A 27,189-nucleotide genomic window follows, 5' to 3' on the forward strand; every position below is an offset into this window, starting at 1 on the left:
CACGGAGAAAATGTTATGAATCGAGCAGAAGAATTCAAAATGGAAAAAAGTGGGCTTCTTCGCGACGGCGTAAGTCTCTAAATTTGATTTATCATAACTTCCTTAACAGATACGCTTTTACATATAAAAATTGCAAACAATCAGCCAGAGATTTCCATAGAAAACTTTAAAAACATTATAATATTTATGGAAACTATCTTCAAGATGCATTTGTCTTGATTTAAAGGCAAAATGTTCTTTGTTAACTTTCTGTGAGCTATTGTTATGTATGTGTGTATGTATGTATGCAACTACATTAAAAAGTTGGAATTAATCTCTTCAAGTTAAATGGTATTCAAAGGCTCTAAATGGCAAACAATGTCGCGTTGTCCCTTCCTCCGTTTTTTCTCAGTGCAGACACACACACTTTTACACACATATGCCATTTTTTTGGCTTTTTTCCTGTTCCTCTATGTTGATTCGCTTAGCTAACTAATGTTGTCCTTCTTCTACTCACTTTCTTGTTCAACAAATACACGTTTTTTTGTTTTGTTTTTTGTTTTTGTTTCCGTTATTCTTGATGTTTGGCTAGGCTAATTTAATTTCACTAATTTAATTTCGCTCTCAATTATTACCATAAATCGTATTTGTTTATCTGTTGCATACTATTTTGCGCTTCGTTTCAGTTGAATTGGTTTACTTAATTAATTCGTATTTTATATGTTTTCTGTTTTTCGTTTTTTCGTCACTTTTGTCTCTCTGTTCATTTAGGTTGCCTAGAAAAAAAACCGTTTTGTTTAGCATCGCTGCCTGTTTAAACATTAGTGTACAAATTATTTATAGTTAGTTATACCTTTTATGTATACAACAAATACAATTTATTAGTTATAGTTACTTGGATTCTCGTCGTCGCTTGTCTTTGTTTTTCTGGAACAAGTTTTGTGGTTATTTTTTTTTGTTATTTTTTTCTTTCTTTTTTTTCTATCCTCCGCCTCTGGTTAAAGAAAAAACAAATGCGAATTTCATTCATTACTTGTGTTTTGCTCCTTCAGACTGTGTGTGGTTTGTGGTTTCTCCGAAATACTGGATATCGATCGATCCGCGAACCGATAGTTATCGATCCGCTTACAACACGGGCCTGGCCACATTCGGCTTGGCCGTCGTCGAGGCGATCTCCGATAGCTTTATATCGATGGGCATCCGGGTGTCGTAGAGCGTCGGAGCCTGCAGGATAATGCCGGCGGTGCCGACGACCACGGCTATTGTGAAGATCCACAGGAACAGGCGGTCCAGCACCATGGCCACGTACTTCCAGTCCTCTTTCACCTGTTTCGAAAATGGAAAAAATGTATAAGAAATGTTCAAAACTCTCTTAAAAATAGCACAAAACAGTTTATGTTATGTAACCTTTTCATGGTTCTGCCTTACATTTGGTTTCGTATTTACTTTTATTTACTTGTTACATCAATATTTAACTTGCCACATCTTTAAGAAGGCATTCAATTTTTAGCCAACCTGATTGCCCCCCATTCGATTGGCATTCATTCGATATTCATTCGCTGGGCCTGCAGTTCATAAGCCAGGCAATATGTTCAACTTCGTCCACGCGTCTTGCGACTAATTCCCCAGTCAGTCCGCTGCCACGCCCCCACTCCGAACGCCTTCCGTCGCCCAGGGGGCGTGGCGCAAATGACACGCACTCAATGTAAATGCCGCCGAAGCTGTCTCGCATTTCTCAGCATTCGATGTTCGTTGAGAATGGCGACTTGGCTATTTTATCGCCGACATAATTGTTTCCTACTTTTTAGCAAGTTTGAAAAAACATAATAATATTTTTGGAAAAAATCGAAAGGATTGATAATAAATTCTTTGGAAGCTCTGCTACCTTATATAACCTCATTTTAAAGATAGTTTTTTAAGGCTATATAGGCGGCAATAATTGCGACTTCTTTTGGCTTTCTGCGACTGACAACACTGGTCTTGGTTTCCGTGTCCTGTGTGCTGTGTCCCGTGTCCTCTGTTCCCCATTTCCCTTCCGGAGGTGCCCTAGTTCTGTCCAAGTGTCCGGGAGTAACGAAGTCTCAGTCCCTCGCCACCTCCCTTCCCTTCCCTTTCCCCCTCGTCATCGTCTTCCTCTTTCTTTGGCCGCTAAGCCCGGCAGGACATTCCAATAATGATTGAATGTGTGCGTAATTTTAATAAAATACTTTTATTGGCATTTTGTTCGATGCCACAAGAAAACATTCATTATGATGAGAGGACAGCAGCAACAACAATGCTCGCTGCACTTACAGAAACAGGATATTCTAGCATTTCCTATTTAAATGATAATATATAAGCCTGATTATCCAGACAGGAGAGTGGGAACCTATAAAGTCTGCCTTAACGATATTTCACCATTTTACAACCCCAAACTTCTGCACTATTGTTTCTCGCAAGCAAGGACTTTCTTTTCAAGTGTGCAATGGCAGGACATGGTCATAGTCGCTGCTCAATAAGGCGCATGAAAAGTCATTAAAACTTTTGGCGCAGCCGGCATAGGAGCGCCCATAGAGGCGTCGATGCCCCAGGGGCACACATATGGACACCGGCCGGGAAAGGTCAACAAAAGGGCAGAGCCAGTGACAGTCGGACATCATCAGCCACTGGGCCCACTGGACAAGGTATCTCTGGACTCCAGAGTCTCGGAGTTCCAGCCGCAAGTCCTGGGCCATCGATTATCGACGTGCCAATAAATCCCGCCTTAGGTCGCTCTAATTTATTGCGCCAGGCTTATTAACATCAAAATATCCGTCTCTCTCTCTCTCTCCCCCTCTCTCTTTCTAGGTCTCAGTTGCTGTCTCTTTCGCAGGTATCGCCATCACTTTTGTGGTCAAACGTTAAGCGGCTTTTGTGCCACTTGCTTTTACCAGCTTCCTTTTTTTTTTTTGAGGCTTTCGCAAAGAGCAGGGAAAATTGTTTTCCCAATGGGGTATGAAAAAAGTTCGTTTTAAAAATAATATTCAAGTGTTCTTAAATGGTTGTCAAGTTTTTTTTCTTTTTTTGAATGTCTGCAGTAGTAAAAACGCTTACATTCTTTGGTGAATCACCATTTAATTAAACACAAATAAGTGGGTCACGAGCTGAGCTTTGAATGGCCGTATTTGGGACAGTACTCACCCTTGTGCTCTCCTCTTCCTTGCGCGTCTGATCCGCAATGTAGGTGACCCCGTCCATGGCCTTGTGGAGTTCCGGGCAGGTGTGCCACCGCTGGCGCACATTGCCACGCCCCGAGCAGCAGTGCGGCCCGCCCTCGCGCTGGCAGGCGGGCAGAATATCACAGACGCCCGCCGGCGGAGGCGGTGGGGGTGGCGTTCCGGCCGCCGCTGCCGCCGCTGCTGCAGCTGCCGCTGCCGAGGTGCTGGGTCCGCCGGCGGCTGCCGCTGCTGCTGCCGCCGCTGCCGAGGTGGTGGGTCGCTGGTGGTGGTGCTGCTGTTGCTGCTGCTGCTGCTGCTGGTGGTGCATCTGCTGATGGTGCAGCTGCTGGTGGTGCAGCAGCTCCGACGACTGGCAGGCGGCTCCGGCGCCCATGCCCTGGTGGATCTGGATGGTGCCGCTGCAGCAGGAGTCCGCCAGCGTCGAGGCGGTGGCCACCGAGTTAACCGTCGTCGTCGACTTTATCACATTCGGATTGGCCATGCCCAGATCGCTGGTGGTGGTGGAGGCGTGCGCCTGGTGGGCGTGCTGCGGCAGCGGCGAGAAGTTCGCCGAGCAGCTCGACTGCTGCCGATACAGGTGGTGGCCGCCGCTCTGGCCATGCCCGCCGTAGCCACCGTTCCCGTTGCCATTCCCGCTGCCATTCTGACCCGTCTGGCTGGAGGTCGAGGTCATCTGGCGGAACTTGGTGGGCGTGAGTGGATGGTCCAGCAGCGAGCCGCCCGTCTGCTGGTACTGATTGTGGTACTGGGCATCGATCAGCGAGGATGTGGTCGAGGTCTGTTGGTTGGCCGTCGACATGGTCGGCGGATAGAGGGAGCTCAAATGGCCGGTGATGGTGGAGGCACCGCCGCCCATGCCCATGCCGCACTCGTCCATCAGGTTGTAGGTCTGCACGCGGTGCTGCAGGTGCGGCGAGGTGCTCCGCGATGTCGTCTTCGGGCTGTGGTGCATGCTATTAAGATGCGGAAGCCATGCTCATTTACCTTAGCTATTTATGATTCTCTTGCGTTGCAATGGTGGCTTCAACTTACCGAGACAAGGCCACCGGCGGTGGCAGCGGTGGTATTTGATCCCTCAGTTCGAGTCCGTTGCAGGTGCGCAACATCAGGCGGCGCGAGGATTTGCTAAGGATTAGATGGGAGATGGGAAAGAACACGGGCATAAGCTGGACCTGTGGACAATTTCCATTCAATGGGCACTCACATCATCTCGCTGATCGGATAGAGCGGACGTCGCATGACCAGGAAGCGTGGCAGCTGGTTGATGAACACGGTCCGCACCCAAGGAGCCATCGTGTGCGTCTGCGGCGACCGGAAGTGGATGTTCAGCACCAATACAGTCACACAGATGCTGCACGGAAAGAAATCGGATTGTGGTCAGTGTGGATGTTATGGGTTATAGGTTGGGTTATATAATATATATATGAATAAATTGAGATCTTTGAGTATAGCGAGCATTATTAGTTGCAAGTGCATGATAAAGTGTCACTATATAGTATTTTTTGTAGCTTCTGCAGAAGAGTTGTCCAAGGATAAGATGCGGCACCGGGGGGATGGTGGCAACATGCAGAAAGGACTTAAGTGAGTTGCTCTCTTAGTCTGGGTAATTAACTTGCGACGCCCACGTCTAATTAGCAGCTGGCCAAGGCGTTGGGCAAAGAATAAGGCGGCGAAGGACGCAGGACGAGGGATGAGGGATGAGGGGATGGTGTAGTGGGGCTGGGTGTCCTGCCAGCCTTAATTACATCATTTGAGGCGAGGTCCTGTTGCGCCACTGGCGATTCCCATTGTTGGCAGACTCCGTCGACTTTTGTTTACCAACAATTAGGCGGCCATCATTTGGTGTGCCAGTCGGCCAGCTGCCCAGCCGCCTTGTGGGCGTGGCAAATGACTGTAAATTGCCGCAGGCATTTAATAGCGGAGTGGGCGACGTCGTGCAAGTGGGCGTGGCACTAAGCCACGAACGAATTTCATTTTCCGCCCGCGTTTTGCAAACTTCTCCAAAAAGGCAGTCGAAGTTAAGAAAAGTTGTTCAAAATTTTCGAAAGTTTTCGAAGATTTTAAATTTGCTTTTTTGCTTCAAAATTTTTATATTAAATATAATTAAGAGTAGACAAAGCATTTTACTTTTGCCATAACAAAATGTGATTTATTGGATTTTGTGCGACAGCGAACGGAAAATGTGTTTCATAATCTCATAAATAGGATAGTAAAATATTTGCAATTATCCGTTTATTTATTTGTAAGTCTAGATATCAACAGTGTGAGTAATTATAATTGATGCAATTAGGATGCTTAAAAACGGAATTTAAGAACTTTTTCCACGTTGCAAACACTATTGCTGGTGCTTCGTGATGGCGGGCAAAAATCGGTGGAAAATCGTGGCGAAAATCGGAAAAAAGTCAAGGGAGTGGGGCTGACTCACCTGAAGGTATCCAGTATCATGGTGAAGAGCACAAACTTTCCCAGCAGCGGCACCACCAGCGATGTGGGCGGAATGATTTCCGCCAGCAGCAGGAAGAACACAGTGAGCGACAGCAGAATGGATATGCTTAATGAGACCTGCAAATATATGTATTTTCGTTTATATAAATGTATATGTATGTACAGGAAGTGGGCGGCTGGGGAGCTTGGGGGCGTGGCAAATTGAGCTGCACGTCGAGCGGAAAATCTAAAGCGCCATAAAGAAGCGACAATTGCGAACTGCGAACAACAACGGGAAACTCCCGTACCGATAAGGTATCTATCTCATTTATAATGCATAAAAATATTGCTCAGACGCAGCTTAAGCTGCTTTCCCCAACCTCCAGCCATTTTTTCAGCTGCTCTGTGCTTTAATAGTGACGAAAGTCGGTACAAACATATTGATTACATAATAACGCTTAGCGGGAAATCAGGTGTCTCGGAATTTAGTTAATGATAAGTACTTTTAATTTAGTTCAGAAGAGGAACTTACTTCATTTGATTTTATTAGTAAGTAATATGATTAGTTTATTAACATAGAAACAACTTCGTAAGACGTTATGTGTCTGCTAATTAATTTATATGAAATAGTAACGAAAGCCCGCTGGCTTAACTAGTTATAATACGCAGGACATTTAAGCTGCTTGGAATAATTAATGAGCAGAAGTTGGGCGCTGTTAATTAACGAAGGCAATCGATAAGCTTCTTTGGATTATATAAACTGATAAATAAGTAGTAGGAATATATGTAATTTAATTTTGTAAATTATTTTAATTAATTTAGAAGCCATAATTCATTCAGTTGTTCTTGTAAAATAAATTATTAGTTTTCTTTTTTTCGTAACCAATCTCCCTGCTGCCTTGTGGTCTTAATTTCAATGCCATATAATTGCCAAGATGTCGATTCCCGATCCGAATCCGAATCCGATTCCAATTCCGATTCAGAGCCACAAATCCAAATTGATTTCGAATGCCTAAGCGGGCATCACAAGCAAATAATAAGCCGGGGCAATGGGCGTATGAAAGGGCGGTTTGTCAGTTGGCATTTTGCGGCCTTGCCAAAGAAGCTGGCCAACAAATCATATGCAAGGCCAAAACGGCAAAGTGCCGAAAAAGAAAATTTTGAATGAGTCGAGGGGGTGGAAAACCCTCCACAACCCACACGGAAATCAAAATGAAAACGAAAACGCGGCACACTTTTTGGGGCGCTCAATAAAGCGCAAAATGATTTGTGGGTGTGAACGAAGCGAAGGGGCACGTTGAAAAAAGGGGGCGTGGCAGCTTACCTTACTTATGCCTAAGCTGATTGTAATTAAGTGTGCTTGTGTATGGGTTTTTGCTGTGAGTGTGTGTGCATAAAGTAATTAAATGTCAAAAATGAGACGCGCGATTTGAGCCTCTCTTCTGTCTGTCTGTGTGTTTCTCTCTCAGTGTGTGTGCGTGTGTGTGTGTGCGTGTGTGGGTGAGTGTCTGTGTGTGCAGCATAAATTTTCGATGCTTAATGATTTTATGATAATTAGGCTTAGTTTGGGGCCAGGGCTTGTAAAGCGATTAGTGACGTTGCCTAATTAAGGTTACAACTTGCCAAGCAAATCCATTGCCAACATCCTCGACCTTTCAACTACAAGTGCACTGAGATAAATGCTAACGTAGTTATCCAATTATAAGATGCAATTTATGATTTGAATAAGTCAAATGTTTAATAGTGAGCTATAGCAACTGAACTATGAGATATATATATATATGTATATATTTGCTTTTCAAATTATATTTTTTTAAGTGTATTTCAACTATTGCCTTAGCGGTGATACGAATGGCTACAATGACCCCGATCCGTGGGCAATCGCCTCACGCTGCCATCACTAACGAATTGCTAATTATTTATGCAAATGCTCGGTGTAATTAAGGTGGCCAAATGCATTTCGGTTGCGATTTGGGTTCCGTTGGGTTGAGTTCAATGCAAACTGGATGGTTCGGTTGGCCCAAATGATGGGCCAGTTTCAATCTGGACTCCGTTCGTAAAACGTAATTGTTTCGGCCATAAAAATACGATGCAAATAAACGGCGGCGAATTGGGAACAGTGCGGCTACTTAGTATCGGGAAAAGTAGCCTGTCTCTTTCAAGCACACTAAGAAAAATGCATGACTTGCATAAAATATTTGCAATTCTTAAACTTCTTATAGCTTAAAGTTTGTTTTCTTTCTATTTAGATACATTGGATTGGTGTAACGTCTTAAGAGCCCACCTTGGAAATCCCCTAATTGATCTCTATTGGGCGCAATTTTCTGCCAGTGTTGGCAAGCATTTTTGACCACCTTCTTTCCGCACACTCTCGCAATCGGCAATTGCATGAATGAAGTGCGTTGTGGCGCATATGCATGTAAATTGGCAATTCCAATTCCAATTCCGATGGAACTTCGGCCACGGGGCTCCAAAAGGACCAAACCGACCGAAAGGGGGGGCGGTGGGCGTGGCGGACGTGCCAGAGTTGCCACAGTTAACTGCAGACTGACTGACCGGTGGCGTTTCGGCATTTCGAGCGAACTGCGAACTGTGCGGCAGTTTGTGCTCTGTTTTATTTCGCTGCCTGCTTTTAGGCGCAAATATTTGCCAGCTCTGTGTGTCAGTGCTTCAGTCTGTCCATGTGTGTGTGAGTGTGTGAGTGTGTGAGTGCCTGAGTGTGCGTGCCTGGCCATAAAAGGGACAACAGTGCAATGAAATGTGCCCACACGGCACAAATCGTAAAAGATACCAAAAAAAATTTTAAAAAAATGGAAAAACTCCTGGCAAAATAATAACACACGAATTGATTATTTTTTGCATCGAAGCGGGCAACTTTAAATGCCACGAATGAAAATTATTGATTGCATTGCATGCAATTGAGTTTGATTTACAATACGAATAAACCATTTCTTATTAGTTAAGTACTTCTCAATTGAAATCGAAAGTAGGAACTAATATTTAAGTGGATTTGATGCATGGTATTTACATCCTCGAACTTCTCAAATATGTCGCTTTCGTTTAAATACGTGTTTTATGTTGATGAGCCACTCAGTGAGCACACCGCTCTTAACTCGATAATGCACACGCAAATCGGCGAATTTACATAATGCTGCCTGCTGCTGCGGAGTGCCATTCTACTGGGATGGCCCATCACATCAAATGCCAAATGCAAAATACCAAATGCCAAATGCCCGGCACTGTCAATATTTATAACATAAATTATGCCCCGTGAGCGATGTGAAAATGTCGAATGGCATCAGCATCGAAATCGAAATCGACATCAACATCAACATCGGCATCAGCATCAGTAATCCACAAACCGCTTGCGCACACAAATTATTTTTGCATTTTATTTATTTTGAAAATTGGCCGTAATTTATTCATAAGTCCCAAGCAGCATGTAAATGTTTATATTTATGCATTATGCCATTTTCGTGTTTTCATTTTCGTTTGGCTTTTCCCCTCAAAGAATCGCGCAAAGAACCGCAACAAAAAAAGAGAGGAAAATATGCGTGTATATATGTATGTACATATATATACATAAATATGTTTATATAGACGCGCCAGACTTTTGTTCGCATTAAATTGAATATCGTGTAATTTTATTTACTCAAACTTAAATGATGGCAAACTGGGCGAAAAAAAACAGGAATTAAAATCAAAACGTATAAAATGTTGAAATGCATTTTCATTTTCATTTGAGTGTGAAATTATTATTATTCTTTTTTTTTTTTGCTTTTTAATTAAAAGCACATTTTTAGCAGATGGGCGAGGGGCGTGGCGTGGGGTTGGGTGTTCTGAGCTGGCAATAAATTATGGCAATTGGTTTAATGCAAAAAAAAAAAAAATCAGAATGGTGAAAAGCGCGGGGAAAATGGCAGCAGATGTGAACAAAGCAAATATAGCGGAAAAATCGGGCGGACACCAAAAAAAAAAAAAAGAAACAACGAAAAATTGTATATTCAAGCTAATGCATTTCAGCTGCGAATGAACTTGATTCTAATGGTTAATTCCACTGCGAATAAATGCAATAACATGCGTATCATTAGCATAAATCCAATTGGCAGATGATAAAGCTTTTAGACACTCGGTGCGCCACTATTTTGCGACTGATTTAATTAAACTTTAGCTCATTAATTGAACGCGTTTATCAGTCGAGCCGCACGGCATATAAACTCTATAAATAAGATGGCTATAAATAACAAATATAATTATTTTTTGCCACCATGGGCACTATAAATATACTTGTGGGTGGCATCTAACTATATCTCGGCAAATGAATTATGTGCTCTAATTTATAAGGATTTTTTTTAAGTCGATTAAACCCATACTAATGTATAATCCAAAAAAAAAAATGAAATTCCTTGGAAGGATAGTGCTGCAAAGGAAACACTTTCCAACTACTAAGCGCATATACTTCTTCTCCCAACTATCTGATACCCCGCACTCACCTTCTCGCCACTGTCCGATGGCAGGTAGAAGACGAGGATGGTGAGGAAACTGATGCCCATGCAGGGAATGATCAGGTTGACGGTGTAGAAGAGCGTCTTCCGCCGCATCGTGATGTTGAAGGTGATGTCCAGATATGGCTCATCGCAGCACGTGTAGAACTTCTCGTTTCTGGAAGAGATCGGGGTAATATATGTAATATTGTATCATCCATATGCATTGGAGTGGGCACAATTTGCGGACGAGTTAGGCAAATTGCTACGCAGCGCGTAAATATTTATTAAGGTTCATTCGGTCTGACGATATTTATTTTGATGGTGTTTTTTTCTTTACTTATTTATTATTTTTTTTTTTTGTGGCGTTGCTTTTGCAGAACCCTATATTTATTTACATAAACACACACATATATCCGCAGATATATGGCACTCCAATCACATAAATCATCGGCCGCATGATAAATATTGCAAAATGCTGAAAAAATATTGGCCTAACTGCTAACTGAGTGTCAAAATGGTTTTGTGTATTTTTGCGTGGCTGCGAATCGAGCGGCAGTGGCTTTCAAACTTTTTGATTGACTTTGAAACTGTGAAACTGTCAAGGTAAAATTAAGAGTATTTAGCATTTAAATAGTAAATATTTGAAAATATTTTAGCAATGCAGGTGTTATGCTGCTCTAGATATCCAAGTTACAAATGCAAACTTTTCAAAATGAACCACTTAAAAAACCAACTGATTGAACTAACCCTCTGAAACTTCCATCCATTTGCGTTAATCAGTTCGATAGTCATTCAGCGTTTGAGCTTTTCTCATATTTTTGCCCCTTTTCATCCTTTGAACCAATGCATAATTTAAAAGTTAATAATCTCTGACTGCGGTTGCCCACCAAAAAAAAAAAAAAAAACCAAAACAGAAAAGAAAAGAATATAAAAAAGTAATGAAGAAAAAGAAAGAGAATTTTTGTAAATTGAGTCGAGCGGACTGTTCGTTATGTTTTATTTGCCCCATCCCTTGTAGGCACTTGGAAAACTCTGGAAGGACATGGAACAGCACAAAAAATAGGTATAAATAACAAAAAAAAAGAAAAAAAAGGAAAAAAGAAAATCGTTACTGCTGGGCAAGAATCGAAAAGGGGTAACCTCCCAGTCAACATTTTCCCATTTTCCACGGCTTGTATATGGCCGGGCCATCAATAATTCCGAGTGGCTTGCGGCTTCATTTTGAATAAGAAAATATTGTAAATAAATAATAAACAAGGCGGGAAGCAGGGAAGGGAGCGGGAGCGGGTGCGGGATAAAGCGTGGGAAAGGCATTCGGCCGGAGGGAAGGACGCCTTCCACTTCCACTTCCACATCCACTGACTGCGACAAGGATGTGGCCGGCAGGCAACTAACTGTTTGTGGCAGTTGACTTCCCTCCAAATAGAAATGAAGTATGTGGCAATAGGCACACAGGATGGGGCAAAACGGGGCAGGACGAGATGCGAGATGTGAGGGGAGTCACGGGACTGAAGGCCAACATCTTGTGGGTTGCTTTTGATGGCTGCAGCAATAAAATATAATTTGCCATGGCAATTCCGAGTGTCAGTCACTCAAAGGACGAATATGATAAGCGGGGGCAAAGTGTCGAGTGGATGAAATAAAGTTATTGTCCTGCGAACTTTTCACAAATATCACCAAGTTAACCAGCGAAATGTGCATCCTCTTTTATATAACTTCAACTGAAAGTGTAAAAACAGCAAGCAAACACCTGGACTCAGCGATTTGATTGCCTGTGTCCATTAAAGGGACATTTAAACACGACGAGACACAAGTGGGCGCATAACCTAATACCCAATATCCTTCAGCTCGCTTGGCTTCCCCAAGTCCCCCGATCGAATGTAATATGGCCGCAGATTAAGTCTGCTGAAGTGAGCTTTGGTCAACAGGCCGTGGAGTGTCCAAAAAAAAAAGGAAAAAAAGGGGGAATTCGCCGCTCCTCGGCCACTTTACTCCTTAAAGATAAGTCCCTGCGGACGGAGGACACACGAGTTCTCCGACAGAAACACTTGCCCCGCAAGAAATGTGGAAAAACAGACCGAAAACTTGGAAGACCCTTAAGTCAGCAAATGTGGGCGTGGTGTGGGTGGCTTGGTACGTGTAAAGGTCAGTGTAATAAGCTCGGTGACTTGGTGGATTCCGTTCGCTGGTTAGTTGGTTAGCAACCACGATGGGAAAACATACAATAAATCATAAAATAGGCAAGAAAACACACACACACACATATAGAACACGCGTGCCTCGGCACACACGCACACACAGACACACGGCGCCGGGAGATGGCGCCATATAGCCAAAAAAAAAAATAAATGAAAGGAAACAAATCTCAAATAGAGAAAAGACTAGACAACAACAAATACCAGCCAGGACCAGCAAAACTTCAGTTTGATTTGACTCGATGGCACATGGCGGTGCCATGTTTCCACACCCCCTTGAATCAACCCCCCTTCCCACTGAAAACACAACCCACTTGCTAAAATTCCGAAACTGGCAACAATTCATCAATGCGCCAGGCTACGCGGCGTATGCGTAATGCGAAAACAGAGACGGAAATGTGTCCAAAATCAGTTGAAGGAGCCGAAGTCTGTATCATTCTGCTAATCTTAAAGCTCTTGCAAATGTTTCGAACAAATTAGAAAGAAAGTCCTTTTTTTCAATTGAAGTATGCATTTGAGTGTGGTTTTCATCATAACAGGGCCAAAAATTATCACACAACAAAAATAATTACCGTTTTGTGCTCCTAATTACCAATTCAATGTTATGCTCAAAATACCGATTTTTTAATTTACAAAAAATCAGGGAAACAATTTTTTGCAAAAACTCAATTTTCATGTTGGCTTTTTTGGCTATAACTTGACTAAAAATGGCCACAGGATCAAAAGAATTACCGTTTTGTGCTCCCAATAACCAATACTAACCATCCCTATCACTTTTGGAAGGACTTTGAAAAAATAATTTTCGGCCAAATTTTCGCATTTTTTGTAAGGGGTTACATCATCCAAATTTGCGAAAAATGGCAAAAAATTACAATTTCGAAGTATGAATACAGTTCGCTAGGAAATTTTGTTACGAATTCAACGAGATACGACATTCCATATTTGAGCCATTATTTTCAATGTTATGCTCAAAATACCGATTGTTTATTTTACAAAAAATCAGGGAACCAATTTATGCAAAAAACTCATTTTTCATGTTGGCTTTTTTGGATATAACTTGACTAAAAATGGCCACATGATCAAAAGAATTACCGTTTTGTGCTCCCAATAACCAATACTAATCATCCCTATCACTTTTGGAAGGACTTTGAAAAATTAATTTTCGGCCAAATTTTCGCATTTTTTGTAAGGGGTTACATCATCCAAATTTGCGAAAAATGGCAAAAAATTATAATTTCGAAGTTTGAATACAGTTCGCTAGGAAATTTTGTTACGAATTCAACGAGGTATGGCATTCCATTTTTGGGCCATTATTTTCAATGTTATGCTCAAAATACCGATTATTTATTTTACAAAAAATCAGGGAAACGATTTTTTGCAAAAAACTCATTTTTCATGTTGGCTTTTTTGGATATAACTTGACTAAAAATGGCCACAGGATCAAAAGAATTACCGTTTTGTGCTCCCAATAACCAATACTAATCATCCCTATCACTTTTGGAAGGACTTTGAAAAATTAATTTTCGGCCAAATTTTCGCATTTTTTGTAAGGGGTTACATCATCCAAATTTGCGAAAAATGACAAAAAATTATAATTTCGAAGTTTGAATACAGTTCGCTAGGAAATTTTGTTACGAATTCAACGAGATACGACTTTCCATATTTGAGCCATTATTTTCAATGTTATGCTCAAAATACCGATTGTTTATTTTACAAAAAATCAGGGAACCAATTTATGCAAAAAACTCATTTTTCATGTTGGCTTTTTTGGATATAACTTGACTAAAAATGGCCACATGATCAAAAGAATTACCGTTTTGTGCTCCCAATAACCAATACTAATCATCCCTATCACTTTTGGAAGGACTTTGAAAAATTAATTTTCGGCCAAATTTTCGCATTTTTTGTAAGGGGTTACATCATCCAAATTTGCGAAAAATGGCAAAAAATTATAATTTCGAAGTTTAAATACAGTTCGCTAGGAAATTTTGTTACGAATTCAACGAGGTATGGCATTCCATTTTTGGGCCATTATTTTCAATGTTATGCTCAAAATACCGATTATTTATTTTACAAAAAATCAGGGAAACGATTTTTTGCAAAAAACTCATTTTTCATGTTGGCTTTTTTGGATATAACTTGACTAAAAATGGCCACAGGATCAAAAGAATTACCGTTTTGTGCTCCCAATAACCAATACTAATCATCCCTATCACTTTTGGAAGGACTTTGAAAAATTAATTTTCGGCCAAATTTTCGCATTTTTTGTAAGGGGTTACATCATCCAAATTTGCGAAAAATGACAAAAAATTATAATTTCGAAGTTTGAATACAGTTCGCTAGGAAATTTTGTTACGAATTCAACGAGATACGACATTCCATATTTGAGCCATTATTTTCAATGTTATGCTCAAAATACCGATTGTTTATTTTACAAAAAATCAGGGAACCAATTTATGCAAAAAACTCATTTTTCATGTTGGCTTTTTTGGATATAACTTGACTAAAAATGGCCACATGATCAAAAGAATTACCGTTTTGTGCTCCCAATAACCAATACTAATCATCCCTATCACTTTTGGAAGGACTTTGAAAAATTAATTTTCGGCCAAATTTTCGCATTTTTTGTAAGGGGTTACATCATCCAAATTTGCGAAAAATGGCAAAAAATTATAATTTCGAAGTTTGAATACAGTTCGCTAGGAAATTTTGTTACGAATTCAACGAGGTATGGCATTCCATTTTTGGGCCATTATTTTCAATGTTATGCTCAAAATACCGATTATTTATTTTACAAAAAATCAGGGAAACGATTTTTGCAAAAAACTCAATTTTCATGTTGGCTTTTTGGCTATAACTTGTCTAAAAATGGCCACAGGATCAAAAGAATTACCGTTTTGTGCTTCCAATAACCAATACTAATCATCCCTATCACTTTTGGAAGGACTTTGAAAAATTAATTTTCGGCCAAATTTTCGCATTTTTTGTAAGGGGTTACATCATCCAAATTTGCGAAAAATGGCAAAAAATTACAATTTCGAAGTATGAATACAGTTCGCTAGGAAATTTTGTTACGAATTCAACGAGGTATGGCATTCCATATTTGGGCCATTATTTTCAATGTTATGCTCAAAATACCGATTATTTATTTTACAAAAAATCAGGGAAACGATTATTTGCAAAAAACTAATTTTTCATGTTGATTCATGTAACAAACTCAACGGGGTATGACACTTTGTCTTTTTTTTCAAAAAAGTGAATATACAGGACAGCCAAAAGGAAAGACATTCGTCACATTTCTTCTTTTTCCCCCCCCCCCACGTTACGTGTGTTTGGCTGGTGAAACGGACTTAAGATCAAATGTTATTTAGATTTCCAAACAGCACACCCTTCGAAGAAAAAAATTAAGTGAAATTCCAGTGAAATTGAATGTGGGAGAAGAGAGTTTTTCCTGGGACTGGGGTTACCGCACTAAAGTGACCGAAAATGGTCAAATCGCTGATTGACAACGGGAAATTCCGAGGGGAATTGAAGGGGAAACAGCGTGCTGATTGCAGTCAAAGAACAAACGCATAAATACGAAATGATTGGCAACATAAAAAAAGAGACGAAGACATAAAGAAAGCGTAGCATAAGAAAAGCACTACCAGCAACAGCAACCCATTGCCACCTAGAAATCGTTGGCAGTTTCGGTGGGGGTGGAAACTGCGGAAAAGTCAGGGGGAAAATTCGGGGAAAATTGCAGGGAGAATAGGTCTCAACGCCTGATTGATTTCAGCAACTTTGAGCCAAAAGTTCTCTATGAGCTTTCGAGTGTTTTCTATGTTTTTCATCTCCACTCTAACAAATATCGAAAAAGAGATTGGGCAAAAATTAATCCATATTCATTAGAACATTCGCAAAGTGCTTTCCACAGTCAGAAAGTATCTTTGCTCTGGCTTCAAATTGCTGTTCAGTTCATATTTTTTTTGCAGTGCACTTTTCCTTCAGATACACTCATTTTGGGGTCAGGCAGAAATCAAAGAAATCAAAGTAAGTAATAGAATTTTAATAACTAACATAAACACGCTTCGTTGCATGACTTGAAAAAAGAAGGCGTGCAAATCTCCCAGGCTTCGATGGCCAAAAGTCTACAAAAGGGGCGTGCCAATTGAGGTGTGACCGCAAATGGAAAATGCGAAATGGCAGAGAAAAAGGAAGAAGATTCTGTGGAAAGTTTGCTAATTATGATTTTAATCGATCTGTGATAAGGCAAAGAGGAGCGAGCACAACCACAAACACAACCGAAAATTTGTGCCTCGTAATCAAGGCTCAGTGGTGGCAAAGTGGCGATGTGGCAAGGTGGCAAGGTGGCAAGTAGCAGGCTTGGGTGGCAAAGTGGGTGGGCTTTCGCTGGTGTATGTGCCCTGCGTGTTGATTCGTTCGGTGTTGTAAGACCCATTGCGGCAATTAAACAAAATACAGCTCCCAGGGGAATGGGAATTAGAATGGGAATTAGAATGCGAGAGGGAAAGACAACTCAATAAGCGGATCAAAAGCAAAGATGAAGGCAAGTCGCCGAAATGCCGCAAACAAAGAGTTTATTATGGAGAGAAGCTTTAAGATTTTGGGAACAATGAGTTAATTGCAAGGTATATAATAGTATAGAAATAGGTATTAATCTTATTTATATAGCATAGATGAAAGAAAGTAGCACACGCATATCCCAATCTTCTAATGTTACTCAACCCCGTTCCAAACTATAAACTGCAAATGTCATTATTTTCCGTATCGAATCTGAAGAAAAGGGTTTGGACGGGCATAAGTAGGGTTAATTTTATGGCTCCGTGATTGCCCCGACCTTCGATTTCCGGCCCCATCTTCTTCTCCATCTTCTGGGTGGGTGGCTTGCCCACCTGTCCGCCTGTCAATCAATGCCTGATTGTCTGCCGCCACTCCTCCACTTGGTCCATGGTCCATGGTCTATGTGTGTGGAAACCGAACTCCACCCGCAAAACCATCCAAATTTTCCCACCTGTACGTGCTGCGGCCTGCCACGCCCCTTCTGCGCCCCCCAGTTAATTTAACTGTCGATGCGCATTAAAACTGAATCCTGTCGGAGGCTCTGCACAAGTTTTTGGAAAGGAGCCGGCGCAGGAGGAGTGGGAGGAGCTGGAGGATGAGGTCCTGGCTTCATGGGAAAATTGCTCTACGTGCTGTGAATTGTGTTGCAGCATTTTAGGCGCAGCAGCGGCAGCCTGCAGACAATAAAAGCTGCCAAGGGAGTAGGCCAAAAATGGGGGGGGGGGGGGGGGGGGGGCCTTTTGCGTGGTGGCATTGTTGGGCGGGTGACTTTGGTGGCTCGGAAGGCCATTGGTTAGGTGGCCAAATTGTGGGTGGCTGTGGGCGAAGCAGGTTTAGAGACTTCGCAGCCGGCGGCCGCTTTTGTGAGTGTGTCACGCACTTGTGGCATAATTTACTGCCAATGCCACGCCAAATAAACCAAGCAGCCAGCACTCACACTCGTGCACAATCACATAGAAAACACACACACACACTTATGCACAGGCCCAAACACACACACACACACACACACACGTGACTGGCGCTGTCAACTTTTTAATTCCCGTCAATGACTTGAGCCCCGTTTTCAGTGGTTTACAGCTCTCGGCTGGCGAAAGGTCTTAGCATGCCGTTGATACCCTGGCCTCCAGGGTATTATAACTTTGTTAGCAGTTATGCAAACGGTGGCTATGGGATCAGGTGTTCTGAACTGTTAATATATAACGTAAGTAAGTTATAGTACTTGAACTCAAACAAACGAGCTAGTTTTCTAGGGTATCGCATTGTTTCACTTATTTACTGCTCACTGTAGTTGAGCCTCGTCATTTCCGTCTGTCACGTGCCGCTTATGAGATATGAAATATGCTGGATGGGTTGGGCGTGGCCAAGTGGGCGGGGCTGGAGGTCAAAGGGCAAACGAATTAAGCTGTTTGAGCTTGTGCCACTCGAATCATTTATAGGTGCCATCAAAACGTAAGAGTTTTCGACATAATTGCCTTTGTGCGTAAATATTATTACTTAAAATAATTGTAATTCTCACTTATACATACATATATGTATATATATATAACAGAGCAAAGTTTGTGTGTATAGGTGAGCGAAAAGAAATGGAGAAAGCGAAGCAAAACTCTTGCCACTGATTTATTGACTATTTCTTGCCCCACACGCAACTTCAAAATAGTTCAAGGAAATTATTGCCTCGCAGCCATTTTACTTTCTCTTTTCTACCTTTCTCCGTTTTCTCCCTTTCAGTTTCTCTGCCACGCAATAAAAAAGCAAAAAAACGCATACACCTGAAGAGTTTACTGCTTTTTGTCCTCCATTTTTGGTTCGCTTTAGGGGAACTGGGTGCTGGATACATAAACAACACTTTCACGACATTCACGGACAATCTCGACGCTTTTCCACCTCACCACCTTGTGCCGGAAAAACCCACTCAACCCACCCAAAATAAAGAAAAAATAAAAAAAAAAAATGGAAAAAATCCAACCATTTATCCCCTGGCTCGTAATACTCATATCAAAATAAAATGACTTTTGGAGACCGGAGTCGCGACTTGTTTGTGGCTTCCACGCGTGCCGATGGCGAAAAAAAAAAATGAGAAACAAAAGTAACAACAGTAAATGCTACAAAAAAAGAAAATTTCTCCCTTATTATATTTTATACAGCTTGTGAAAAAAAAAACTGACTGAAAAATCAACTGACTCAACTTTTGTTGCCTCTAAGTTTTGGGCAATAAACCAGAAAGGCAATTGAAACAGAAATGCGAAACAAAGAGTTATTTGCAATAATACCATAAAGTTGATAAAGCATTAAATTGGAAAAAAATGATATCGAAGAATCGGGGAAAGATTGCAGTAAGTTCCAGGGCAACTCTGAACAGAGATCAAAGCAAAAATCCAAGCGAAATTAGCCTAATGAAAACTGAATTTTCTCACTTCATCTAGCACGTGTCATCAACTAATTAATAGCACTCAACAGCAGTGCCCCGCCCCCCATTTTGCGCAACTCCTTCTGCTTTTAACCCATGGCCGCCCGCCCACAAGTTCACCTGCTCAACTCCTCAACTCCAACAATCGCAAAGATTCCGAGAAAAGTTGCGCTAAGTGAAACAAAAATTCCTTGTTGCCTTTTGTCTGGGGCTTAATGCATTAAAGACGAGCTTCTGTTGGAGCAACTTCTTACCAACCCGAAAACGCTGCTCACTCTCACACACTTCCACATCGCCCCTCTCGCTTGCTCCCAAGGTGGGTGTGCACACAAGCGTGCTGTTGCCCCCTTTCCACAAAAGGGGGCGTGGCAATTAAGCAAACGCCCCCCGAGCCGAGGAAACAAATTCGAGCAGCTTTCACTTTCTCTGGCACAACGAAAGTCGCACATTTGTAGGAAGTGAGGTTAAAAATTTTATAGAATTACAGAGTTAATTAAAAAATGGCTAAAATATTTGAAAGCGGCTGTAATATTTTTATAATTGTCGTCAAATTTCAAATACAGCTTAAAGAATTTTATACGGTGTTATAAACACTTGAAAGCTAGTAGCAGACCTATTTTTGTAGCCGCTGCTGTACGCACAACACATATGCCTGACCAGACGGCCAGAATGAAGAAACATAAGAAACAGGACCCTCTATTTATTTATATGTATAATTTTGTGTCGCTTTGGTTGTTTTTTTGTATTTTTTTTTTTTTGTATTCCTTTGGCAGTTCCTTTTGGCAAAGTTTTTTAATTTAAAAACTTCAAGGGAAAAATATTGTGGGTGGGCGAAGAAGAGGGAGGTGTAAAGTGTAAATAGGGACCACGCCCACGTTCATGCCCAAAAGATCATCATCGGCATCGACAACTCAACTCAGGTCAGGCCCCATATCGCTCCATCTCTTTCTACCGCCCTATGTCTGTCTCTCTCACTTGCATCCTTGACCTGCGCTAGTGTGTGTTTGTAAGTGTGTGTGTGTGCGTTCTGACATCCTGAAAGATTTGTGTTTGTGTTTTGTGACAGCGTCCAAAGCTTCCAAGGAACTTGCCAAAGGAGTTTCTGCCAAAAATAATTGTTGTTGCTGTTGCTTTCTCGGTGGGTGGATGAGTGGGTGGTTGGATGGACCACTGGATAGAGTGAGCCACCGGAACGGTTGCTTGTAATGGTTTCAATTGGGCGGTTGCTTGGCGAACTGAATGGCTGGCACTTACCGCACTGCAGGAACTTCGAGGATATCCCATTCGACGGACGTGTAGAACTCGGACAGATCCACGCCCACCTCCACGACATTGGTGCCGTTGAGTTCGTCGATGTGCCGCAGATCCACCTGAAAGTGGATGCAGAGTGGTTAGTTTTCCAGCTGCCATTGTGGTGCACTGCAAAATCCTGCGGCTTAGCTTGACTTACACAGGAGTTATGAAGGGGAAGTAAGTGGTGGATATATAAAAGAAGTTACCTTATAAAGACAAATTTAAACACTAATTAAAAACAATCGGATCGTATATCTGGCCAAATTGCCATGGCTTCCTTGAGTTTTCTCGCAGTTCGCCGTGATTAGACAAATACTGCGTTGCGCTGACAGCGAACATAATTGGACTGCACTCTCTGCCAGATGTCTCTGTTTCGACCCCTTTTCTCCCGGCCCCGGATGTCCTGACGCGTCCTGGCTGCCATTCCGATTTGACTGTCAAACTCAGTGGCAGCATTCTCGAAACTGGGAAGCTGGGAAACAGGGCAACCCGAAAACTGTGAGATTGGCAAGAAGGATCCAAGTGCTGCCAGGAGCCGAGCGGGTGGCCAGGTGGCCAGGTGGAGAGAAAATGCTCCAGAAGACACCATCGATACCGAAATGGACAAACATGCGAAGGCTGCACTTCAGTTTCAGTGCTCAGTTTTGCTTAGTTCGGCACGACTGCAGCTGACAGGACATGGACATGAACAGGACCTGCCCATCTGGCCACCTGGCCACCTATCTACCCATCCAGCTATCCACCTATTCAGCTGGCCAAAAGGAAGGTGCATTGGCAGCATTCCTTCGCATGTCCGAGGTCGAATAGTTCCGTATAAAGTATTTGACATGCGATTGCAACACTCTATCGAACTTGATTCGTGGCTTTCCAATCTTCGCCTGGAGTTTCACTTGATTCCATCCAGATGTGCTAAATATTTGGGATCCTGAAGTTAAGCCAACTTAATCCAACACATTTTTTGTATAAAACCTAAAGGACCTTTAGTAATAAATGATAAATTTGATACCCATATGTTCTTGATAGCACGTATTTAAGAGTGATCCCTTTAGCTTAACTTGCTTTTCATTTCCCTGCTCAACACTGACCTTTTTTTTCTTCTTTTTGGCCAGGTCGCAAATAAAGCTCTTCCACAACTGCATTATCTAGTTTTTGCCAAGCTAGCTCAGCTTTTTTGTGTGCACTTGCTGTTTGAATATTAACCCGGAAGTGCATTCGTTCCATCAGCAATTTTTAATTCCTTCCTTTCTTCGACTGAATTTCCTAAAGCATTTTGTCTGCCAATTTACGCCTCAACGATTTTCCATGGCCTCCAAAAGGTTGAGTGGGTTGGGTTCTAAAGTAGCCGAGCAGGTGGCAAGCTAAAGGGGGAGTGGCAAAGTGGGCGGTGGGTGGTGGCATGGCTGTTGCAGGTGCCAGTTGACATTGAGGGCTGAGGTGGGGTTGCGTTTTTGGAAAAGCGTGAAATTTGAAAAGTGACGTTAATACGATTTCACGTCTCTATGCCAGGCTCTCGCTCTCTCTTTCAGCTAAGTTCAGTCATGCACTTAAAAAATAAACGTGTAAGCTTCTATATATTATATTCTATCCAATTTATTGCCAAAGAAGGCAATGATTTTTTAACCATCACATATTTTTAAGTAACAAAAAGTAAAGGTTCTCAAATTTTACAAGTGTCTTACTCATGTGTGTTTCCTGTGCTAAATCAAGTGTGAAAATTGAGCCTATGAACTTGCCCTTGCCTTTTGTTCGGCTGCGCAGAGCCTTCAGGATTTCCCAACTCGATTTTCCCAAACGATTTTCACCGTTCAAGTTTGGCTCATTGACACGAAATTAGGAAATCGACGCTGGCTGAACATGAATGAAAAACAGGCTGCGAAGATGCAGCTGTGCCGCCGATTGGGCCAGAAGGGAGAATAATCCGCACAGGATGTGGCTTCCCCAGGACGAGGATGAGAACAAGGGTAAAGACGAGGATGCGGAGCAGGACCTGGCTTTGGCCAGGTGCAATGGCTGCTGGTAGAATTGCCAGTGCGGAAATTGTTATTTTAAGTGATAGCGGAAATTTCACTATAAGGAAGTGATGATTTAATGAAATATTTCCGCTGTCGGGCAGACTGATGCCACTGGCATCTGGAGAAACTGCGAGCGAATGAGTGCCATTCGCTTGGAGTCCTCATAAATAATTTGCAGCTACTATGTAGGAAATCGCTCATTTTGCGGTTGATTTATGCGTGAAGTTGAACACAACATGCCACCGTTTACATCGCACAATGTAAGCACACTTCAATTAATCGGGGAGCAAAATTGGAAACTTGACTAAATAATAGTTTAAAAAAATGCACTTTAAGCTATTTAAAAATCAGACAAATATTGTGATGATTATACAAAACTGTTGTCCTAAAAATAAAAACAAATTAAGCCACTTTAGTTTGTATAGTGATAGTCTTTACACATTATGAAATTCCTATTAAATATATATTTTCTTCGGTTTTTTTTTCAGTGTACGCATCATTTGAGACAATGTTCGGCCGCATCAACTTTCCTGCCCCCGCCCCCCTTTTCGTGTCGTGTCAAATGCTTGTTAGCGCCTTTCCTTTTTAATAGTAAATGAGCATTTAGCTTTTTACCAAATTAGTCAGCTGTCTATGTGTGTGCGCTTGTGTGTGTGTGTGTGTGTGTGTCGGTGAGCAGGTGTTAATGCATGCATATGTATGTGTTGGCCAGAAGGAGTGTGAGCTCTCAAGAGAAAGTAGATACATTCTGCTAATTGTGCCGACAATTAAACAAAGGCAGCAAGTCAGGCTAATAACACACACATAGATACAATTTAACTGCTCTGCTAATTGAGTGATTGAAACAAAATACACAAATTCCATTTTCCCCATTTTCCCCACTTTTCACTTTAAGTAGACCTTAATGTGTGCCATTAAATTGTTGATATTTTCCGAGATAATAACCATGGGCTGTGTGCGCTGCTGAATTTATGCATAATTCACTCGAATTTATAAGGCGCCTAGCCTAATTTGATTTCAGTTGGCCAAGCTTTAAATTGATTTAACAATAATTTGGCATCTGTTGTTCGATGGCACTAATTAACATTTAAAAAGTTATTAACATTTTAAAGTTCCACTCTTACACACCTCTAATCAGCGCTACTTTGGTTTCATTCTGCCAACGGGAAAGCCATAATTTTTCAAACCTGTTTTTATGGCCTGGCTAAATGCAGCTCAGTAGTTGCATGTGGTTAACCCTTTACCCGACTTTTTCCGCCTCAATGGAGGCCTAAGAGAATGGAGCCGCTTGGCTTAGATGCCCCACCTAATGCCAGTTCATTATTAGCTGGCAAGGTCCCAACCGCAGGACGAAGCCGCAAAGCATCCATCGGGGCTCTCCAAACGTGCCTAAGCCTACACACGGAGAAAATCTATTCAAATTGCTGTTGAAAATATGAAGAAAATGCTGCATTCATTATTATGATTAATTCGTTGTTTAGAACTGATTTGGATTCTCTCTTTGGATTTGTGTGGCATCTTTGGCTTTCATTATCTCAAATACCCAATTTCTTGATTTGATTTCGAATTTCTCTCAGTGTACGCCCGCCTAGGCTTGCATTTTTGTGTGGTGCAGGGAATTTTACGAGGTAACGCGGCCTGCGACCGCCAGTCGCCGACATTTGCCGATTTGCCGGGCAGGTGTCAAGCTGCCTTAGTGTCCTGCGTTCGGTGTCCTGTGCCCTGGATTCCAGATACCCAGTTCATTCCTCGTCCTTGGTATTTGGGTCCTCAAACCGCTGGCCAAAACCACTGGAGACGTTTTTATGAAGCTTCTGTCTGTCTGTCTGTTTGTCGGTCTATTCCAAACCCATTTGCCTGGCAGCCGTCTCCTTCTTTGTTGCCGCTGTGTTTTGTGACCATAAAACGTGAGAAATTCCATGCCAGTATTCCAAAAAGGAATTATGACCGTATTCCGGTTTATGACCACTAAACCGGGCTCAGAGACGCCCAAAAAGGAGCGCCAGGTGAGCAATTTGTAAATGTGTAAATGAGATAGTCACCGGGGAATGGGAAATGTGGACTGGGAAATGGGTTGAGATAAGGAGCTTTTTGGTCCACTGGCACAACCTTTAATGGCAACACACATACATACATACATATGTACATATATCTGCCTGATATATGTCCTGCTGCGACTCGAACACTTGCCACAGATTTATAAACCAATTAGCCAAAGGCCAGACGGCCGACAAAACTTTCATTTGTGTGTGGTTTAAATTGGATCACGTGTGCGGGGCCATGCGGGGATGCAAAAAGGATGCGCAAGGATCTCCCTCTATCTCTCTCTCTCTGTGTCAAGGAGCCGCCAGCCAAATTTGCGGTGCACATAAAAGGGACATCAAAGATTTGTTTCCAAATGCGAAATTGAAACCTTCGTAGCCAACGAAATGGGTTCGCGGTGAACATAAAGTTGCTAAGCTCAAGATATACCTGGTTAAAGTAACGATCTACCTGGTATAAAATTGCAAAACTCAGCTGTTTAAAGCATCAGCTCAGCAACTTATTATAGCATATATGGATACTAGTTGTGCCCACCTGAAATCCATCGTATGTCCAGCTGCCGAACTTCATGACGCAGGTCTGCTCGTCGAAGGGAAAGTACTCCACGTCGATTTCGCAGGAGCTCTTGTAAATCGCCGGCGGTCGCCACTCGACGCGTCCTGTGTAATTCAACGTGGCCTTGGTGGCCAGCGTCACCTCGAAGTTGCCGTCGGCGCTGGAAAGTTCATCAGTTTATAATACATTGGCTACATAACAAGTTAAGTGAATTAATCACAAGTTAACAAAAAACCCTTTGGCATCGGTTAGTAAATATTATTAAAAATTAAACATGCCATAGAAATCATGAAGGTTTAGAAGGTTCTAAAGCCAGTGAAGTAGTTATAACCCATGATGAGCAACTCACTTGTTGTAGAGGACGATGTCCGGACGCCAGATGTGATCGGAGGGCACGTGGAGCATCTCGACGCCGCCGTACTCCTTGGGCTCCCACTTGAGCTTGTAGTCGTACCAGGACTGCTCCACCCACAGGTTGGTGGTCATGATCTGGTTCTTTAGGTTGACATCGATCAGTTGCGATAGCTTCAGCTTGATGCGAACGGTCAGCGCGTCCGTCACATTGACCACCGGTCGTACCAGTTTGTTGTAGTTGCTCAGCAAATCGTCGTACAATCGTTTCGCATCCGGATTCGCTGTGCTGCCTGCGGATAAAAAAGTGGAAGTAAAAGGATAAGAGGCGGATAAGGATAAGTGCCATCAAAGTGGGTCATCAAATGGTCGAGGAGCTGTGTGTGCGTATATAAGTATGTACATAGATGGTGGTGAGTGCTTCCGGAGTGGAAACTTTTCCGATTCGAACTCAAATCACCCGAGGCTATTCCAACTATTCTAGCTTATTAAGCATTCTCGATTTCCACACCTAGAAATGCCAGCATTATGGATTGCATATGCAATACTACTATATATGTATATGGGCCAACGTGTCGTATGCGTAATATTTTTCTTAGAATTAATATATTATCTCCTGCTTGCAGTTATAGCTAGAAATTTTACATATAAATCTACCAAATTCATGCGCGATATCATTTCGCAGCTTCTCTGTCAGTCAAAGCGCAGCTAAGTGGAGTCCTGCGTCTAAATTGATTAAGGGAGCGCTGGGGGGATGTGCCTACATCCTGGCCACGTCTGTGGCGTAAATGTGCGAAAATTGCAGGTGCCCCTTAATGATGCAGGAAATGAGTTAATGCGCCGTCAATGCCAGCGACACCAGCAACACCAGCAACACCAGCAACACCAGCAACAACGTGGCACCACCACCAGCAAAGAGCAAATGGCCAAAGCGCTGGCAGGACAACAGGATCTGGGTCAGAGGTCGGGCGGGCAGCGGGACTCGCCGAGCGACAGCGTTCAGCGAGGCGGGTGGCCAATGGCTCAGTCAGGCGTTGGCCTCCATTGTTGCTGCTCCTCCTCCGCTCCGCTCCACTAACTCCAGCCACTGTGCACTGGGCGAAAAGCGGGCAGCACCGCTTCTATATCCTTGCTATATCCCCGTTATCAGTTAGCATAATAAGCTTTCGTTAACTTCTCCCAGTGTAGTTTGACATGCAAAGCAAGGAGCATCAGCAGCAGAGCCTGATTGGCATCCTCGCCTGGGGGCGACAGCCATCCGCCCGCGGCGTTGGCTTAGTCTGGCTCGGATCGGCAGCAGTCTGCAGCTGATTTCGAATCGCAATGAAAGGGAGCCAGCCGGCAATGGAAATGGATATACACATTCATTCTGTATATAGTACGAGTGGGGCTGTGGGGCGATAGGGCAGCTGTAAAATGTCGCCAATGTCATTATGCGAGGCTTGCGCTAATCAGCTTATCATTACTATGTAACATCGGGGGCATAAAAATGCCTGTCTCTGGGGCTCTAAGCGCATTAAAATAGTTGCCGGCTGCGGATTGAAATGGAGATGTTGTCCAAAGTCGCAGACAATGCGAAAATAAATCAATTAAAAGATTTCCCATCCACATTATCCGCTCTGCATGATGTTTTGCACCCATACGTATTGTACTATATACTCCAATCGTTTTTCCAAAGGG

At 42.5% G+C, this 27,189-nt stretch overlaps 1 protein-coding gene across 1 annotated transcript in view; it reads right to left on the reverse strand.

Annotated features, from left to right (window-relative positions):
• Nucleotides 1-239: 239 nt before the first annotated feature.
• The window catches only part of LOC117147848 (acetylcholine receptor subunit alpha-like), a 47,951-nt gene continuing 21,001 nt past the window's right edge, over nt 240-27,189 (reverse strand). Inside the window, exons 2-10 of the mRNA XM_033314924.1 lie at nt 25,508-25,802; nt 25,138-25,318; nt 20,510-20,625; nt 10,094-10,262; nt 5,602-5,738; nt 4,381-4,527; nt 4,209-4,301; nt 3,139-4,129; nt 240-1,305 (exon numbers count right to left, since the gene is read on the reverse strand). Coding sequence (XP_033170815.1) covers nt 1,105-1,305; nt 3,139-4,129; nt 4,209-4,301; nt 4,381-4,527; nt 5,602-5,738; nt 10,094-10,262; nt 20,510-20,625; nt 25,138-25,318; nt 25,508-25,802 — 2,330 coding nt within the window. The 3' untranslated portion in view covers nt 240-1,104. The remainder of the gene's footprint in view (nt 1,306-3,138; nt 4,130-4,208; nt 4,302-4,380; nt 4,528-5,601; nt 5,739-10,093; nt 10,263-20,509; nt 20,626-25,137; nt 25,319-25,507; nt 25,803-27,189) is intronic.

This window comes from Drosophila mauritiana, chromosome X (assembly GCF_004382145.1).
Source record: "Drosophila mauritiana strain mau12 chromosome X, ASM438214v1, whole genome shotgun sequence".
Classification (NCBI taxonomy): Eukaryota; Metazoa; Arthropoda; class Insecta; order Diptera; family Drosophilidae; genus Drosophila; species Drosophila mauritiana.